Source organism: Prionailurus bengalensis, chromosome D1 (genome assembly GCF_016509475.1).
Source record: "Prionailurus bengalensis isolate Pbe53 chromosome D1, Fcat_Pben_1.1_paternal_pri, whole genome shotgun sequence".
Taxonomy (NCBI): Eukaryota; Metazoa; Chordata; class Mammalia; order Carnivora; family Felidae; genus Prionailurus; species Prionailurus bengalensis.
Window position 1 is genome coordinate 100,686,625 of NC_057346.1, and position 13,617 is coordinate 100,700,241.

General features: G+C 41.2%; 1 protein-coding gene across 1 annotated transcript; it reads left to right on the top strand.

Moving 5' to 3' along the window:
• The first annotated feature begins 1,179 nt into the window (after positions 1-1,179).
• Positions 1,180-2,121, top strand: LOC122482701 (olfactory receptor 4X1). Its single transcript, XM_043578998.1, has one exon. It carries the CDS (start codon positions 1,192-1,194, stop codon positions 2,119-2,121), a length of 930 nt encoding a protein of 309 aa, XP_043434933.1. The 5' UTR covers positions 1,180-1,191.
• Positions 2,122-13,617: the final 11,496 nt, after the last annotated feature.

Here is a 13,617-nt window from a genome sequence, read left to right on the forward strand (position 1 = left end):
CACTCTTACACTATCCTCATTTGCTTTTGAACTTGAGAGCTCATTCAACCCTCAAAACAGCACCGTGCAAAGATAGTATTATTTCTGGTTTTCAGACGAGCATTACAGGCTCAGAGGGCTTTTTGTATGTGTTTAATGTCAGCTAGTAAGCAGCTGTGTTAGGATTGTACTCCTCTGACTCCAAGCTCTGTGTTCCTGTCACCTGGTCACAATGCCACAGCTGCTGTCCCACACGTGGAGGGCTGGCCTGGAGGGCTTGTTTCTCCCTGCGGGGATGACTGCTTCAGAGGCCATGACCATGGATCGTCTGTGTCTGATCCCCCTCTGTCAGTCTTCAGAGCTCTCTGCAGTGTGTCGAGCTCTTTCTAACATGCCTTCACTTGGAGAGACAGTCCTGGTACCCACCTCAGCATCTTTCCCTGCGTGGACTCGCTGTGCTCTGAGACCCTGAGTTAGCAAGCTGGGATGATAGGCTGTTAGGAAGCGGGATTTAAGAGACTTGTGAATTGTTTCTTAGCCAGTGGCCCCAGGACTATTGAGGCAGTCTGCACGTGACACCTTGCAGACACCTCCCTTCTTTATCTCTCCCTTTATGGATGGTGGTTGAAGTTGGTGACTGTCCTTCCCCCTTTCGACTTCTTAAAAATGCCTCTTGGGGAGCCTGGTTAGTTCCACAGGTTGTGGTATCATGGAGGTTGAGAAGGTCTACTGCTCCCTGCAAAAAATTGGTTCCACATGAGGGTGTTAAGACTCGAGACAAATCTGAAATGTAAATCCTACAACCAGTATAAAGCCCACTTCAGGAGCATGAGATGTAGTGGAAGCTTAGTCTTGAAGGAATCAGATCTCAGGTCAGATACGAGCTGTGAGGCCTTCAAGTAGTGACTGAATCTCTGAGGCTCAATGTTCTTAGGTATAAAATATCTTCTCATTTTTGTTGTGAGGATTCACTGATTAACGTATGTGCCTGCTTTAGAGAAAAACACTTCCAGGCAGTGTTATTACAAAGTCCTATTTGGGGGCCGGTAGCAAACATTTGATGATGTTTTGTCCACTTGTCTTAAGGAGAACATGTTTCGGAGAAGTCCAAAGAGGAGAATGACAATTGTCCTCAAGGCCTGAGGAGGATGTTTCTAATCGTTGAAGGAGAGTTCTTTGATTTCTTGATTCCAGTCTGCTAGGCTTTAAAACATGGCAACTATGAACAATGTGACTGAACTCATTCTCTTGGGGTTTTCCCCCAATCAGGATGTGCAGAAGACCATTTCTGTGATGTTTCTCCTCATGTACATGGCCATTGTGCTGGGTAACGGCCTCATTGTGGTGACAATCATGGGCAACAAAGGGCTCACCTCCCCCATGTATTTCTTCCTCGGCTACTTGTCCTTTGTGGAGATCTGTTACTGCTCTGTCACAGCCCCCAAGCTCATCCTTGACTCTTTTATTGAAAGGAAAATCATTTCCCTCAAAGGCTGCATCACACAGATCTTTTTCCTCCATTTCTTTGGTGGCACTGAGATCTTTCTCCTGACAGTGATGGCCTATGACCGCTATGTGGCCATCTGCAAGCCCCTGCACTACACTGTCATCATGAACCGGCGTGCTTGTGGCCTCCTGGTGGGGGCAGCATGGGGTGGGGGCTTGCTGCATTCTGTCGGGCAAACATTCCTTATTTCCCAGCTGCCCTTCTGTGGCCCCAAGGTCCTTGACCACTACTTCTGTGATGTCCACCCTGTGCTGAAGCTGGCCTGCTCAGACACCTTCCTCATTGGTGTGCTAATCGTCGCCAATGGTGGCTCCATTTCAGTGGTCAGCTTCACGGTACTGCTTGCTTCCTACGTGGTCATCCTGCACGCCCTGAGCACCCAGACCTCAGAAGGTCGGCGCAAAGCTCTGTCCACCTGTGCCTCTCATGTTGCAGTTGTGGGCCTGTTCTTCATACCCTGTTCCTTTGTCTACATGAGGCCCTGTGTCACCCTCCCTGCAGACAAGATAGTCGCTGTGTTTTACACAGTGGTCACACCTCTCTTAAACCCCATCATTTACTCCTTCAGGAATGCTGAAGTGAAAAACGCCATGAGGAGACTGATAGGGAGGAAAGTGATTTGGGAAGAGAAATAGATGACTTAGGGAAAATAAAGAGGAGCAAGGGATGGGAAGTCGGGGCAGATCTCACTTTGCCTCTACCTTTAATTGATGGGCTAACCTTGGGCCTATCACCTTTTTCTTTAAATTTCAATTTCCTCATCTTTATGGGATTGGACAGGATTGAAGGAGGCTCTAGAATGAGGTCTAGTAGGGGTCTTCTAATGCTGCACTTCCACATTTCACAGTGACCTTGAGGCAGCTAGGCTGGTTTTGAGAGAATGAACCCTTCCAGAAAACCGGGGTGTTTCTGGGAATAATGAGGGGGTTGATGGAAGAGGAGGAAGGCTTCCTTGGGGATTAGTGGCCATGTGGCTTTTGTGTTGGATGAGTCTGAACCTTTGGATTTGGGGAGGAGGAAGGTAGGCAGAGAAATAGAAGTCACTCAAGTGCTTAGAAATTCTGTTAACTCAATAAACTAAAATTTGCCCAGTGGGCTCTGGTCAGGCCAGCTGACCTAGAAGGGTCTAGTCCACAGAGCAGAAGGCATTTTGACTCTTGTCAGCAGACTCATATGAACTCACATTAGCATTAGACTCATGTTTTCAAGGAATCAAGTGGAACCACAGGAGATTTTAAGTGACTTGAAAGCCCTAGACAGTGATACCTAATTGTAGGCACAAGCTTTATTTTTCACATATCAGTAACATTTTAGTGTCTAACATCCTTTTTTCTGTTTACACCTGTCTGTCCCTTTTTTTCTTGTTTTCCCCCTTATACCTTGGCTGTTTGGGCTATTCATTTTCTCTGTCTTCAGCCTCTTGACTTCTTGCACTTCTCGGCCATTCCCACCAAGCACCCTGATAACCTGCTCTCCTGTACCGCCATAGTACCTTGTCATTCTCCATCCATGAGCCCCCACTCCTTCCCAGGCTCCATTCTGGGGCTGCCTGTGGATTAATGGTTTAAATGCCCTTGAGTCTTCACTGTTTGTCCTATGATATTTTAATCCTCTTGTTTTTGAGTCAGACCATATGCCCGCAAACTGTAACCCCAACAGTGACCCTCATTCACAGCAGATGATTCTCCCCCACCTGAGTGCTTTCAGATTATCCACTTGGAAGTAACTCTCTTATTTTATCTTATTTTCCCTCAAAAATTTTCAGTGACTCCTCATTGTCTTCTAAGTCAACCATGAACTCCTTCTTGACACGCAGCACCTTCAAGGCATGGCCCTCTCTTAATGTTCTTTACTTATTTTCAGTGACACTTTGGTAGAGTTCACTGATTCCTGAACACTCATTGCCTTGTGCCTTCCACCTAAAATAGTTTTCATTTCTCTACCTGTTAACATCCCACCTACCTTCCAATACCCATCTAAAATGCTGCTTCCTTTAGGAAGCTTCCATGATGATCCTATTCAGATATGGCCTTTGCCTTTTTTTTTTTTTGAGTCCCCACAGCACTCAGCTAGATAGAGTCCTTTAAAGCCTTTACTACTTGTATTTCAGTGCTTAATCCCCCTCACCCGACTGTCACTCTCTTGAGACTATGGCCTGAATTGTACTTACCTTTGAATCTTTTGTAAGTGACATGTAGCAAAACTCAACAAACATTTGGTCAATTAAATTTCTGTAAGTCATTAGTGCTTCAGATGTAAAAATGGTTGTTATATTTCTCTTTCCAATTATTGAAGTGAGATAGCAATGTTATATCACCGAAGACAAATAATGACTCTTGATATCATTTCTGAGAATAATATTTATAAATAAACAAGGAACACGTACGTATGTGTATATTTTACTATTAACCAAGAGATGTCATATATTTTATCTCATTTAATCTTAAAACACTCTGGTGAGGTGTGTATGACTCTCCTGTATTACAGATGGAGAGACTGAATCTTGGGGAGATCAATATTTTGATCAAGGCCACACAGCCTGAGTTCAAACCCTGGTCTGCCTGATTTCTGAGCCTTTGCTCTCTGTGTGCATTCCTCTGCCTCTCTTTAAAGACCACCAGAACAAAACTACATTCCAAGTCTCTGAATTCCAAATCTGAGGGCTGGAAACCTCCTTATTGTCAAGTATTTCCCCCTGGAATCCCTTCAGAGTAAATAAAAAGTGTTTTTAAAAACTATGCAGCGTGAATTGCCTTGTGAGTGTTCACAGGTATTTCTGGGTCCACAGAAAACCAGTGCCTGAGATGCCAGATCTGGAAGCAGGAAGATATGATGCTTCAGTCAGTTAACGCTCCTCTTCTCTCTCATCAGGCCAAACTTAGGCATTGAGCTGCAAGAGTTACCTAATGCGTAGGGTCCAAACTCAATATGTTGGCCAAAGATTTTTTTTTTCTAGTCACGTAATGCTAAAAATGGCATCATTCTTGAGAACACCATACAGATTGGAGAATGAGAAATAGGAATCAAAAAAACTATAGGAATTGAGAACTCACAAATAAGTGTCCTAAAATTAAATCTCAGGAGAATGCTGCCCCATAGGTGACACAATGTTCATCTTGCAGTAGAAGAAACTGGAGGTCAAAGAGGGCTTTGGAAGACCAAAGCCCTTGATGTTTTGTCTACGTGAGTTGTCAACTATATTTCAGAGTCCAGAATTCTTCAGAGGTGAGTTCGGGATCTTCCTGTGCTGCTGTCTTGAACAGCCTCTCTGATTTTTAAATATTAAAACAACCTTGTTTTCCTAAGATAAACAAACCCCACTTGGTCATGATCTGTTATCCCTTGCATACATTCCTGCATTTGATTTAAATATGCTTTACTGAGGATTTTTTGCCTCTATGTTCACGAGTGATGTTTGTGATTTTCTTTTTTTAATTTTTTTTTTTTGGCCTGGTTTTGGTGGTAGAGTTATGCTGGTCTCATAAATAACTTGGGAATTTTTCTAATTTTGAAAACATTTCTGTAGATTTGTGTAAATTTCACAAATTTGTGAAAAAATTTGTGTAAATTTGTAAACATTTGTGTAAAACATTGTGTAAATTTGTGAAAACATTGTGTAAATTTTAAGTCATTTTAAGTGACTTAAAACACTTTTTTTTTAAGTGTTTGATGAAACTAATGAATTCATCTTGGCTTGGAACTTTTTTGGTGTGTGTAATGTATGTAAAGTGTGAATTCAATTTATTTAACAGATATAGGGCTCTTCAGATTTTCTGTTGATTTTGGGTCAGTTATATAAGTTATATATATATATATATATATATATTAGGAATTTATACATTTAACCTAAGTCATAGAATTTGGTGACTTTAGATCAACAAATGACATTGATATTAAAACTTAAGGTTTTTCATAATATTCGATTACCGTTTATTTTCAGCAAAATCTGTGTGCTAACCATTTTCTTCCCCAAATTAAGATTTTTTACTTTCTCTGTTTTTTGTTTTTTTGTTTTTTGTCTTTTTTTTTTTAATTCTGCAGCCTATTTAGGGATTCATTAATTTTCTTGATATGTTCAAGGAATCATTGTCTGGCTCTTATCAAAAATTCTTCTGTTTTTGTTTTCTATGTGGTTAATATCTGTTATGTTTCTTCTTTCCTTCCACTTTGTATCTAAATTTGCTTATTTCTTTTCTCTCTCAAGGTATAGACTTATTCACAGATTTTATACCTTTCTTAATTAGAAAAGTTTTTTTAATATTTATTTATTTTTGAGAGAGCGACAGAGAGACAGAGTGTGAGTGGGGAGGGACAGAGAGGGAGACACAGAATCTGAAGGAGGATCCAGGCTCTGAGCTGTGAGCACAGAATCCGATGTGGAGCTTGAACTTACGAGCTGTGAGATCATGACCTGAGCCGAAGTTGGACGCTTAAGTGAGCCACCCAGGTGGCTTTTTTTCATTTTTAATATTAAGAATTTAAAACTGTTAAGTTTCTTTAAGCAATGTGTCCCATAAAATTTCTCATGTATTTTCATTAATATTCAGTTAAAATGCATTCTAATTTTTAAAAGTGACTTCGTCTTTGACTAGTGGATTATTTAAAGTACATAGTTTATTTTCCAAATAGTTATTTTTTCCTTGATATCTTGTTGTTACTTATTTCTGATTTAATTCCATTGTGAATGATATCGTTCTTTTTACATTTATTGAAGCTTGTTTCATGGCCCGACATAAGGTCTATCTTGGTAAATGTGCCATGTATGCTTCAAAGAGTATGCATTAGTTTTTAGGGTGTCATGCTCTACAAATATCAGTAAGATTAAAGTGGTTCATATGTTGTTCAGATCTATGTTTTTACTGATTTTTATTTATTTAATTTTTAATTATTATTTATTTTATTCTCAAGTTAATTAACTTCCAGTATAGTCTTGGCTTCAGGAGTAGAACCCCGTGATTGATCTGTTACATATGACATCCAGTGCTTACTTTTGTGTGTGTGTGTGTGTGTGTGTGTGTGTGTTTTAGAGAGAGACAGAATGATAGAGAGATCACAAGTGGGGAAGAGAGAGAAAGAGGGAGAGAGAGAGAGAGAGAGAGAGAGAGAGAATCTCATGCTCAACACGGGGCTTGATCCCACTGGGATCATGACTTGAGCCCAAATCAAGAGTTGGACACTCAACTGACTGAGCCACCCAGGCGCCCCTGTTTTTACTGATTTTTAAAATTGAATCCTACTCCCACTTGCTGGGGGGTGGTGGCAGTGGTATTACATCTCCAATTATTGTGGAATTGTATACTGATTTCTTTAAGTCTGAGAAAGAAAACATTGCAGATGAGAAAATGGCATACCAGCGATGTTAAGCCACTTGTTAATGGTTATATATCCTCCAGGTGGCAAAGGCAGTCTTTAAACAAGGCAACTTGACACCTTGGTTCATGCTTTTGAGCACCCCTATTACACTGCCCCTTGTCTGTGTTACCCTCCTCACAGGGTAGAAATACTTTTCAAAATGCTATGTTAACATAAGGCAAGAGTCAAAGGGCTAATTTAGGTCAAACTTGTCCCTGTTATTTAAAAAACAACAATAGAAAACATAGATCAGTTCATATTTAATACCGGCTATTTATATTTATATATTGATATGTAATATATATTATATTCAATACTTCTCTAAATAGATGGCATAAACCATGTCCTCTATATGGTAACTACTTAATAACTACTGTTGAATGAATGAATTCAGGATGATTCACCATAAAAATCCAAAGTCAGGATGAAAACAGTGGCTCCCTTCGCTTCTAAAGTTTGTCTGAACCACTGAGTTAATGTGACAAAGGGGATGGCTGTCTCTATGGCCCACTCCTCTAATTGGGATGCAGTGCCCCTGGGGTCTCATTAGCAAGCCTCAGGGTTCTCTTGCTAACCATGAATGTGCTATGGCTTCCAAAGGAGAGGTGCTAAAGCAAAGCCAATGGCTTTGGCTGGGGTGATTCCCTATGAGCTTCCCTTAACCTTCTGTGCTTAAAAGTTTACTACAGCCTTTCACTTCTCTAGCCAGACTTCTTGACATCTACTGTTCCACCAAGGAGAGTGGAGCTCACTAAGGTCAGTTATCATGGAGTCTTGGTCATTAGGTGACTCAATGGCTGCAATAAACCTGAACTGATCAAGGATCCTTACAGAAAACAGATATCCTCACTGGCTTTGCTCTCACTGTTTTGTCCTCAATGTCCAGACGACAGTCCTGCTGCACAGTATCTGAGTATTTCTCAGACTCTGCCTTCAAATGCACCAAGTATGAGTTGATCTATCTATCTATCTATCTCAGATTCTCGTGGCATCCTTAGATTCCTTCTCCTTTAGCCATTTTCTTGTTTACCCTTTAGCTGAGCTGCTGAGGACTGTCTGGGTGATCAGATGCCCCCATTTCCTTAGTCAGGAGTGTTGTATAGTGACTAAGAAGGTACCTTTGAAGCCAGGCACCTTGGGTTGCATTGCTGGCTCTCCCTTACTAGTGTGGGAACATGGCCAAGTCACTCATTCACTCTAATCCCCATTTTCCTCATTTGAAAAAATAGGGACAATCATGATAGTTTCTCAGAGCGATGCTGCGTTGAGATGTGAGTGATGCCTTTTAAAGTGCTCTGGGGGCGCCTGGGTGGCTCAGTCAGTTAAGCATCCAACTTCGGTTCAGGTCATGATCTCACGGCTCGTGAGTGCTGACAGCTCAGAGCTTGGAGCCTACTTGGGATTCTGTGTCTCTCTGTCTGCCCCTCCCCCCCTCTCAAAAAAAAACATTAAAATTATAAAGTGTTCTGTTCGATATATACAACACTGTTCGATAATTGCAAGCACATATACCACTATGGTTACTATTCCCTCTGCTTGTGGGCAGTTCAAGCTCAGAGAATGCCTCCACCCAAGTCTTATTCTGTAGAGACTTGCTCTCTACCAGACCATGGTGGGGGGTACTTCTCGCAGCATAGGAGGTGGAGGGGTCAGAATTCACAGAGCTGGCCGGCTTCCCCAGTCTTTCAAATGGGCTCTCCCAGTATGTGGTCCCCAAAGCCACTTCACTTTTTTGAAACTAGAGCAATTCCAGAGTGTATTTCACTGAGGTGCAGTCTTGGCACCCTTTTCCCAAAGCCCAGGCCCACCTGACAAGGTGTTCTTCCCTGTAAATGAATCCTCTGATACCTGAAGCTTGAAGGACTCTTAAAAGACTTATTGACATTTTAATCTTTTAAAATAGAAATGTTTATTGATTGCATTGCAAATTTCCTTTCTCTTTCAAGACATGTGTCTGGAAATGCATGTGGGATCATATTCAGGGCAAGGCATGGCAGATGTGTGACGCGGACCTCTATCCCCCACCAGTCCCCAGGCGAGACAGGAGAGGAATTATTAATGATGGAAAGCTACTTACTCGCTTTCTAGTTTTTTTTTTTAACTCCTCAAATACTGATTATTATTATCTTGAAGTGAATTTTTTTTGGTGTATTTCCACTTTTCCAGTATAGAATCACAGCACTTAATTCAGCTGTTTTAGGTCCAGATGGGGAAATTGAGCACCAAGCAGAGGGAGGGTGTTGTTTGGTGAGACAGAGCTGGGACTGAAGCTGAGATCTGTCTTTTGGCTTCTAGACCAGTGCTTTTTTTATGGTGTCATGCTACCTCCTTTGGGCAAAGTTAAGTCCAATGTGAATCTCTGAAGTTTTTCAGTAGTAGGAGGATAGGGAAGGAAGGAGGGTGTAGCACACAAGCATTGCAGGGGGAGGGGGCTGGAGGAGAGCACTGCAGGAGGGAGAGCTCTCTGGCAAGAAGATCTGAGATGTCTCCCAGACTGCGTTGTGATTCCTGTGGGTGCTTGTTGCTGGTCTTGCAACTTAAACACTAATTTTTTGAGCTTCCTTTTTCTCAGCTCTAAAGTGAACATATTAATAGTTATCTTAAAGGGTTGTGCTGAGCATGAACTAGGAGAATGTATGAAGCTCATGGACTGAGCCTGGCCCACAGCAGCTCCTCAGTGGTGATGGCGACATGATGCAGGAGAGGGGAGCCCCTTTCACTCTCTGTCGGCCTCATTCACGTCCTCACCTACTATGAGGTCCAAGTGTGTGTTGATGGTGTAAGAATGGCATAAAGGATTCAGTAGGAGAGAGGAGGAAACGAGGACAGAAAGGAGTGCTTGGAGGAGGGGCTGAGGTGTTTGAAGATGTTCAGGTTGGAGAAGAGTAGTTGGGGTGGGGAGTTAATGACAGTTTTATGAGTGTGTTTTCTAATTTCTAAAGGAGCAAGTGACATTGTCTTCATGTTGCATGAGATTCTATCTGGACCCTAAATTTTAAGGAAAATTGTCTAGAGATTTACAGAAAAAGGTCATTTAATATAGTACAAATAGGGAATTAACACAAAAGCTTATAAATAGAGAAATGGTTAAATAAATTATGGTGGTTTTTTTTATAATGCACCATTAAAAAACATCTTTTTGTTTGTTTATTTTTGAGAGAGAGAGAGAGAGTGTGTGTGTGAGCTATGGAAGGGCATAGAGAAAGGGAGACACAGAATCCAAAGCAGGGTCCGGGCTCTGAGCTGTCAGCACAGAGCCTGATTTGGGGCTTGAACTCGCAAACCATGAGATCATGACCATAGCCGAAGTTGGACGCTTAACCGACTGAGCCACCCAGGTGACCCTAAAAAACATTTTCTGAAGAATATCATCCTGGGGAGATGCTTTTTTTAAATATGAAATTTATTGTTAAGTTGGTTTCCGTACAACACCCAGTGCTCATCCCAACAGGTGCCCTCCTTAATGCCCATCAACCCTTAGTTTATTCTCAGTTTTTGAGAGTCTCTTAGTCATTTGCAAATGTCTTTTTCCCATTCTGTTGGTTGCCTTTTAGTTTTGTTGATTGTTTCCTTTGCAGTGCAGAAGCTTTTTATCTTCATGAGGTCCCATAGTTCATTTTTGCTTTTAATTCCCTTGCCTTTGGGGATGTGTCAAGTAAGAAATGCTGCAGCTGAGGTCAGAGAGGTTTTTTCCTGCTTTCTCCTCTAGGGTTTTGATGGTTTCCTGTCTCACATTCAAGTCCTTTATCCATTTTGAGTTAATTTTTGTGAATGGTGTAAGAAAGTGGTCTAGTTTCATCCTTTTGCATGTTGCTGTCCAGTTCTCCCAGCACCATTTGTTCCATTGGGTATTCTTTCCTGCTTTGTCAAAGACCCATACTTTTGTGGGTCTAATTCTGGGGTTTCTATTCTATTCCATTGGTCTATGTGTCTGTTTTTGTGCCAGTACCATGCTGTCTTGATGATTACAGCTTTGTAGTAGAGGCTAAAGTTCTGGGATTGTGATGCTTCATGCTTTGGTCTTCTTCAAAATTACTTTGACTATTCAGGGTCTTTTGTGGTTCCATACAAATTTTAGGATTGCTTGTTCTAGCTTCAAGAAGAATGCCGGTGCAATTTTGATTGGGATTGCATTGAATGTGTAGATAGCTTTGGGTAGTATTGACATTTTCACAATATTTATTCTTCCAATCCATGAGCAGGGAATGTCTTTCCATTTCTTTATATCTTCTTCAATTTCCTTCATAAGCTTTCTACAGTTTTCAGCATACAGATCTTTTCCATCCTTGGTTAGGTTTATTCCTAGGTATTTTATGCTTCTTGGTGCAATTGTGAATGGGATCAGTTTCTTTATTTGTCTTTCTGTTGCTTCATTATTAGTGTATAAGAATGCAACTGATTTCTGTACATTGATTTTGTATCCTGCAACTTTGCTGAATTCATGTATCAGTTCTAGCAGACTTCTGGTGGAGTCTTTAGGGTTTTCTATGTATAATATCATGTCATCTGCAAAAAGTGAAAGCTTGACTTCATCTTTGCCAATTTTGATGCCTTTGATTTCCTTTTATTGTCTGATTGCTGATGCTAGCACTTCCAACACTATGTTAAACAACAGTGGTGAGAGTGGACATCCCTGTTGTGTTCCTGATCTCAGGGGGAAAGCTCTCAGTTTTTCCCCATTGAGGATGATATTAGCTGTGGGATTTTCATAAATGGCTAGTATCCAAAATCTATAAAGAGCTTACCAAAGTCCACAACCGAAAAACAAATAATCCAGTGAAGAAATGGGCAGAAAACATGAATAGACACTTCTCTAAAGAAGACATCCAGATGGCCAACAGGCACATGAAGAGATGCTCAATGTTGCTCCTCATCAGGGAAATACAAATCAAAAACACACTCAGATACCACCTCACACCAGTCAGAGTGGCTAAAATGAACAAATCAGGAGACTATAGATGCTGGCGAGGATGTGGAGAAACAGGAACCCTCTTGCACTGTTGGTGGGAATGCAAATTGGTGCAGCTGCTCTGGAAAACAGTGTGGAGGTTCCTCAAAAAATTAAAAATAGACCTACCCTATGACCAGCAGTAGCACTTCTAGGAATTTACCCAAGGGATATAGGAGTGCTGATGCATAGGGGCACTTGTACCCCAATGTTTATAGCAGCACTTTAAACAATAGCCAAATTATGGAAAGAGCCTAAATGTCCATCAACTGATGAATGGATAAAGAAGATGTGGTTTATATATACAATGAAATACTACTTGGCAATGAGAAACAATGAAATATGGCCATTTGTAGCAACTTGGATGGATCTGGAGAGTGTTATGCTAAGTGAAATAAGTCAGGCAGAGAAAGATACCATATGTTTTCACTCATATGTGGATCCTGAGAAACTCAACAGGAGACCGGGGGGAGGAGAAGGGGGGAAAAAAGTTACAGAGAGGGAAGGAGGCAAAACATAAGAGACTCAAATACTGTGAACCAACTGAGAGTTGATGGGGGGTGGCGAGGGGAAAGTGGGTGATGGGCATTGAGAAGGGCACCTGTTGGGATGAGCACTTGGTGTTGTACGGAAACCAATCTGACAATAAATTTCATATTAAAAAAAAAGTCTCTTATGGTTTTGCTCTCTCCCTCTCTAACTTTTTAAATGAAGTGTTAAGGGAAAAAAAGCTGAAAGCTGAATATAAAATTATGTATACATTTCATTCAAATTTATAAAGAATCTTTACATAATTTAGAGACATCTGGGTGGCTCAGTTGGTTAAGTGACTGGCATCGGCTCAGGTCATGGTGTCACAGTTCGTGAGTTCGAGCCCCGCGTTGGGCTCTGTGCTGACAGCTCAGAGCCTGGAGCCTGCTTCAGATTCTGTGTCTCCCTCTCTCTCTTTCTCTCCCCCACTTACATTCTGTCTCTCTCTTTCTCTTTCAAAAATAAATATTAAACAAAATTTAAAAAAGTTTACATAATTGAAACAACCAGAATAAATTCACAGTAATGTTAATAAGTTCATTGTATTTTCTCTACTTTCCAAAGTATCTCTAATGAGTATAAACTTGGGCACATTATTTAATCTCTCTGAGCCTCACTTTCCTTATTTGTAAAATGGGGCAAAGAATAGTAAATACATAAGAATGTTTTGAGGATTAAATAACAGAAGCTGTGTATCATTTTATTTTTTTATAATACAAATCATGAAAGTGAAATACAGATAATGATGATGATTTTCTCTGGGAGAGTCTGGGTCGGAATAGAATCTCTTGAATAGAAGGGAAGGGAGAATAAATCTTGCCTTGGACCCTCCCAAGCATGTTGCGTGCTCTTTATCCTTGGAGGGACTGTCTTTTTTTTTTTTTTTTAATTTTTTTTTTCAACGTTTATTTATTTTTGGGACAGAGAGAGACAGAGCATGAACGGGGAGGGGAAGAGAGAGAGGGAGACACAGAATCGGAAACAGGCTCCAGGCTCCGAGCCATCAGCCCAGAGCCTGACGCGGGGCTCGAACTCACGGACTGTGAAATCGTGACCTGGCTGAAGTCGGACGCTTAACCGACTGCGCCACCCAGGCGCCCCGGAGGGACTGTCTTTAAGAGTCAGTGGCTGACCACCTTGCCCATTTGGTGTCCCTAGTTTTATGATTCTTATACTTTAATAAAAACTGTTTTGAAGTAAATGGAAATGAATATGAACCTTGGAAATAAATCCTGTGGCATTGCCCTTGTAAACCATTCTCCCACCTGAGTCTGACCAGCAACCATTGAGATCGAGTAAT